The 6,871-nt window shown below is 39.5% G+C and overlaps 1 protein-coding gene across 1 annotated transcript; it reads right to left on the bottom strand.

The window, feature by feature from the left end:
* Window positions 1-4,096: 4,096 nt before the first annotated feature.
* Window positions 4,097-5,118, bottom strand: LOC128737811 (trypsin-7-like). The gene is made up of 4 exons (XM_053832548.1): window positions 4,822-5,118; window positions 4,524-4,754; window positions 4,357-4,460; window positions 4,097-4,289 (listed from the first exon to the last, which is right to left on the bottom strand). The coding sequence occupies exons 1-4, from the start codon at window positions 5,116-5,118 to the stop codon at window positions 4,097-4,099; spliced, it is 825 nt and encodes a 274-aa protein (XP_053688523.1).
* Between the last annotated feature and the right edge of the window lie 1,753 nt (window positions 5,119-6,871).

Here is a 6,871-nt window from a genome sequence, read left to right as displayed (position 1 = left end):
TGCCGGCCACGTTCCTACGGTAAAATAAAACTGTCCACCCAGTGGCAGTCATCCTTTATAAGCATCGCATTGATATGTCTTCCGGTGGATTATCTCCAAATTTTCGTAAATGGCAATAAAAAGATTATTTCTGCAATCGCCCTCTTATCGATCAGCTTCCTTTCCAGCATCTGGGCGAAGATTAGATACTAGCCAATTGAATCAGAAACGATAATAAGCTGACAGCGAAGTGCGTTAAGTAGCTTAGATGACTAGCTAGAAATCGAATGAAGTACGCTATACTAAATGCTGAACCACGTTCTTCTAACTTTTCAAGCGGATTTCGATTAAAATTTTCGGAGTTTGCGGAGTTTCCCTTCTTTCCAGCGAAATTATGAAAATATCAAACAGTGGGTAGTGATCTTCGCAACTTGATACACTTTTTAATGATTTTATGATCAATGGAAGGCATCCCAAATAAAAAGCAATTGGTCAAACTACACCTCAGGCACTAGAGGAAATGTAAATCATGACTTTAAGATACAGACACGCAACGAAAAGCAATTTTATCATATCCTATTAAAAGTTATTACGTCGAATACAAATACGAGTACAGCTTTTTTGTTGTACTTTTAGGTAGGAGTTGTTTGATCTGCCACCATTTGCCACCTTGGGAAATATTAAAGCTCAAAAAAGTACTATTTTTCACCAAAAAAGCTCCAAATTTCCGAAACTTTAGAAAATAACATATAATAATGTTATACAGAAACGATGATTTTAGCAAGATAAACAACTATCTAGAACACTATGAACACGTAAAAATTGATCAGAATAAGTCAGGGTTTAAAAACTGTTTTAAAGGGTTTGTCCACGAATAACGCTTCATAGATAACTTCCATGAAGAGATACAAGTATGGTATCTTTGACAAAGTTGTTTGTATTAATATTTACTACAACTTCGCCGAAAGTACCATACCTGTATCTCGAATATACGAGAAAATAAATTTTGTATCTCACTTTTAAAGGAATTACCGTGAACGTACCATATTCTGCGCAGTTAAGACATTTTTATGATTTTTCCGCTATTCTAAGCATACTAGATTTAAATTAACAACGTGGATAGCAGCAACGTGTAATGCTACGGTCTATATTATCTGGTAAAAAATATGGGAATTATTAGTCGACCAACAATTGAGTATATTTTTCGTTTTGTAAACTTATCCACCCATGCCCATGTTCCTAATTCTGCGCATGTTTGCTCCTAATTCTGCGCACCCAAAAAGTAACAATAAATACTCCTGCCATGCTGTTTATGTTTTTATACGCCGAAAGCACATCTAAAAATCCGGCATTAGCCATTACCGTAATTAAATCCATGATCCGGCCTTCTTGTGCTGTCCGGGTGGCAAAGGAATATTGTTATCATTTTGATTGCCTCATTTTAAATATTTTATTCTCGATAACGTGAAGGGCGAATTGATTCGGGTTTTCTGCATACTGAACATTACACTTTAGACTAATACTACAAGTTGTGTTTTCATATAGAAACCACTTCTCCACTCTCTGACAGCCCCATGAGGTTGGACATTAAAAAAATAGAAGACATGCTTTCATGAATTGGCGCTCGCAGGTTCGGACCCCGAGACACAGCACAGGATTCCAATCAATGCAAGTTAAAGATCTTCTTGAATTTTCATGCCTCTGTACCTTAACCATTTGGGTGAGGTTGCGTATTCCTTCGCGATTTCTTCGTAGGATACATTACTGCGCAGAGTTTGGAACATGAATAAAAAATCGGTGCCTAAATCTGCGCATTATTGCATCGCATTTTTCTAAGGAAAGCAATGCATGCAATCACTCTTTTTTTCTAAAACATGACTAAAACTAATTATTCTTTCAAATTATGGTGGGTAATTTGATCATTGCAAAGAATTTCGATCATAAATTTGTTAATTTTCTAGAAGTACAATCTTAGCGTTGGTGCTAACGATGATGTTTTCTGCCAAATAAAGTACTTTCAGTTTCACGTTAAATTATTTCGCTCTCAAATATTATGGCCCGTTCGTGAATAATGGCGTAATATTCAACAGACATTTATAAAAAAATAATGCAATGATCATAGTTATGCACAATGTTAAAAAATACTTATATAAAGAAAATTCGCAGAATTAGGAGCGGTCACGGTAATCACCCAAAGATTTCTCTCAGAAGAAGGGGCTTGTTATACCAAGAAATGTTCCTAAAGACATTACATGCGAAAAACTTCTCGTTTCGGCGCAATATCACACTATCACGTATTTCACTGTTTGGACCACTAAGCAGAGGAGCGATTCACCAGCAACGTTTCACGAAGTTTCTACAAAACGGTGAGGAGCAGGAATTTAACCAAGCCTGTGATGTGCAATGATAGTACTGGTAACCTGGTTACTGACGAAACGGCGATAGCAGCCACGCGAAAGGAGCAATTCCAGACGCTGTTGTAAGAAGGCACAATCATTGTGCTGAAAAATACTGATGCTGCTAGAAAGGACGGTATTCCGGCTGAACTTCTAAAAGCGGGGAGCAAGTGGCTGTACTAAAGCAATTTACCGGATCATTGTCAGTACCTGGAAGTAAGAATAAAAACCGAAGGAGCCCTATTTTTAAAAATGGATGTTAACATGAATGTAAAAACTATCGAGGTATTACATTACTGAATTTTGCCTATAAACGTTCTTCCGTATCCTCCCTTCTTCGGCGAGTATCACTTAGATGTTTACCCTGTGTCAGCCACTGAACAAGTTCCGGGAGTACAACTTGCAGACCCACCATCTGTTTTTAGACTTTAAGGCGGTGTACGATGCAGTCTAACGAAATGTGCTTTGGCAGATAATGCTAGAACATTGTTTTCCGACAAAAATAGCTAGGGGAACTGTGGGTAAGACGAACAGGTTAAGAAGAACAGCTAATATAATACAGAGAACTTATGATTTATAAAACCTAAATACAGTTTACTGCAGTTCAACATATTATTTTCAAAAGGAGCTAGTGAAATATTTAACAAAAAATGTTTTTCAAAGTGTATTTGGAGTTTTAAAAATGGTCCGAAAAAGTGAACTTTTTTAGTGCTGCGGGTGAAACGGACAATGTGTGGGGGTAAGATGGACAGGTATTATGAATCGCCCCAACTGAGCGCATATTATTATTTTTAACCCTTAACAAATTGAATACGTAAAATATGGTGGTGTAGAGTGCAAAAAATGAAGGGGACAGTCCACCCCCTCCCACTAGAGGCAGCCAATAGAAAGTTGTTTGGCAGCGGCAATATGAACAAGCATTCCAAAAACTGTTTCATGCCTGGCCGTTGCTGATTTGTTTGAAGTTCACTTTTGCCGGTTAAATTTTCATTTATATGCATGAGATATCACTAAGAAGCAAAATCAACAATTTTAACATAATATGTTCACTGACCACCTTACCCACACTAGCAGTTGTCCATTTCACCCCATCATTATACATTTTTTTAAAGCGTTCACAATTTTTCATACGCAAATGAAATTACGTATTATTTCAATGCAGACGTTACTTGAAAAGGTATTAAATCGAAATTCTTCATGCTATGGGCAACATTTTGGAATTAAACCACTCAAAAAGCTTAATTCCGATGGAAAAAAAGTTACATCCAAACGCAGAATCAAGTCCAATTTTTAGTTTTTTTGTACTTTATCAAAATTGGAAAGTTTTAAATGATGATTGAAACGTTCAGACATCATGAGATAGCAAGATGGTTGGATGCCCATCAAAACATTTACGAATTTTAATGCATAACTGGTAGAATCAACCACCTGTCCGTCTTACCCACCCTGTTCGTCTTACCCACAGTTCCCCTACGTTGATTTATAAGGTGCTGGATGGGTCAAAATCATGCGTCAAAATAGCGGGTAAGCGTGAGATCTTAGCTGGTTTTGTGACGTTGGATAGACTGGAATTTTTCATACACGACTTAAAGGTGCTGAAGAAGAAGATTCCATCTCAAAGCTGTAATAGACTCTCGGCATAGTAAGTAACATATATTTTTTTATAAATGGTTAACATAGAAGCACCAAATACACAGAGCGTAAATCACGTAACCAGTTTCCTAAACACCAGTGACTTCAGAAATCCAGTTGCGAATTAGTGGGTAACCAATACGGGCGTAAACTCCGGGTATGTTGCCGCTACAGCTGCTGGAACCCCACGACACTGCGCCGATTTGAACTCCGCCGGTCACCAACGGGCCACCGCTATCCCCGTTGCATGCATCGCGGCCCAATTCACTTGCGCAGATCATACTGAAAATAGGAATGCGAATGCGTAAATCAGATATGTACTATGTTATGTGATTGTAACATCACTTACTCTTCAGTAACCCAACCAGATGGCCAAAGTGACCTGCAATATGTCTGATCAATGATAGGGATAAGAGCCCTCTGAAGAATGACTGACAACGTTCCAAGAGAACTCTGGTCGAGGGAAAACAGATCATTAGTAAACTAAACTATTCCAACAAAGCTGATGATACAGACGGTCAAGCCCCATCCAGACACAACGGCGCGGGTCCCTGCTGGAAAATAAGTATCCACGGAAGGCAAACCAACAGCGACAATGTGTGGTCCTATGAAATCCGTTGTGCTACGTAAAAGAGAGACGTCTCTTTTTAAGCTCGAGTCTTCGAATGATGGGTGATTTTCGATACGGTCAACTTCGAACAAAACTCCACCTTCGAGGCGATTGTTGGAACCTCCACGGAGGGCAACCTAAAACGAATTCACATTCATTGGTCACAAACATCCAAACTATTGGAATCACATTCGCGCTGCATACGCTGGACAATTCCGGGACAGGATAGGTGCAATGAGCAGCCGATAGGGCCCATCGATCCGAAATAACCGAAGCGCCGCAGACGTGCGATCCTGAACGAATCAATGATAGCTGGTACGGGAAATCTTGGATTCTAGCATCGACGCCTCCGACGATCCGACCGCCCTGTGGGGGTTCTTCGTACGGCTTCATCGTATGGTAGGCACCTGGCATGCGTCGGTTGAAACGCAACCACGCCTCCTCATCGGGACCAGCAACGACGGCTGCCAGACACAAAGCGAACACTACGAATACCTTCATTGCCGATCACGTTCCGGTGCTAGCAAAACTTTACTGTCCGCACTGTGGCAGTCATCTTTTATAAGCTTTGTATTGTATCTTTCTTCCTGTAGATTATCTCCAAATTTCGGTAAATAGCAATAAAAATGATTATTGATCAACTTCCTTTCCGGCATTTGTGTGAAAAGAAGATAAGATGCACACCCTCGACTCGACAACGATAATAAGTTAGCAGCAACGAAGTACGTCAAAGAATTTGGACCTTGATCTGATTAGTCTATTCCTCATAATCTGCTCTTACTTACTTTCAGTTCGTGTGGGGTTTGGGAAAATGTTTTGAAATCTCTATCTCTATGCGCCTAGCGATAAGCTTGATTGACTCACTTTTCAGTTTAATCTAAGAGTTATCAAATGAAGTAATTTCTTATCTGTATGGGCTTAAAGCACGTTTTACAGTTGTAGGGTGAATATTGAGTAACTTATGGTACAATTTATTAGGATGTTAAATTATAAATTGGTTGTCTCTAAATTATATTTTACAACTATTCTAACAAATAATTTAATACAAACGGGCAGTGTTTTAACTATCAATGGCCAACGTCACTTCTTTCTCATGCTTGCAAACTAATTGCAATCAGTATCTAGCGCAAGCTGCAAGAATCACGTTTCATCAACCGAAGCTGAAACCGCAAATCGTCCATCAAAGTGCAAAGGAAAAGCACTTCATCCTCTGCTGACGGCGGAGAAGAAATTGGTTTCGTTTATTGGAAATAAGGCTGTCGCCACCAGCTTTCTCCGGTAATTTGTTGTACGATTCGGAGCCACTCCTGTTTGTACCAATTATGCCATTTCCCAGCTAGGTAAGGTAGCGCAGCATCAAACGACGAACGATGAAAGTAAATTTTTCTGTTTGTCAAAAAAGACCGTTTTACACAAGCTGCTGGGCGAAGTGAATTTAAATTCAATTATCTCAGTAGCATCTTCCAACGAATGAAAACAGATTGTCAAAGATCTCGAACAGTTGTGCGCAACGAAGTGTGTTGAATGTTTCTATCCAATTTGTTTGAAAAAGAAAGTGATTATAGCTCACTTTATCGATTATTCCAAAGCTGCTGGAAATCATAGCTTTCGTGTAATTGATTGGCTTTCCAGGGGAAAATTAAATCAAATCTGACGCAACGAACGCAGCAACGATGTTCGATTCATGTCGGATGACGACAGGAAAAATATTATGCTTCATCATTACCACCCCATGAAATACTCAACCGTGAATGGAGACAATCTTTAGATAAGGTATTACCAGCAACAAAAGAGAGTCAGCTAAAATATTCAATATCAAAAATCAAAAGCGTAATAAGTACCATACTAATAGTTTTCAAGTCTATAATAGTTAATCAAATTTCGAGGATTATTTTCTGCTATTCACCGAATCGTGTCCCCCCATTTCGACAACTTGAAATATGAAACGGTGTCATACTGTGGTGTACTAAAAGGAGGGTACTTCTTGCCTACTCGGGAACCAACACGGAGACACAGGCAACCAATCAAGTCAGTCATTCAGTCATTTGCACGCATAGCACTCGCTTCGCTGGCTGCTGTTGCTGCTGCTGCTGATGATGAAGAGTCCTATGCCGGGAAAAAGTGAAATCAGAAACGCGACAAAGTGGAAAGTTTCCACCCATCCCATCGGGGGCCGGAAAATGATACCAGGCTACGCTCGGTAGCGTTTGCCGGTTCGGTTCATAGCTGCTGAAATTAATTTAATTCTCGCCAC

Source organism: Sabethes cyaneus, chromosome 2 (genome assembly GCF_943734655.1).
Source record: "Sabethes cyaneus chromosome 2, idSabCyanKW18_F2, whole genome shotgun sequence".
NCBI lineage: Eukaryota > Metazoa > Arthropoda > Insecta > Diptera > Culicidae > Sabethes > Sabethes cyaneus.
This window is presented reverse-complemented; position numbering and strand designations above follow the sequence as displayed.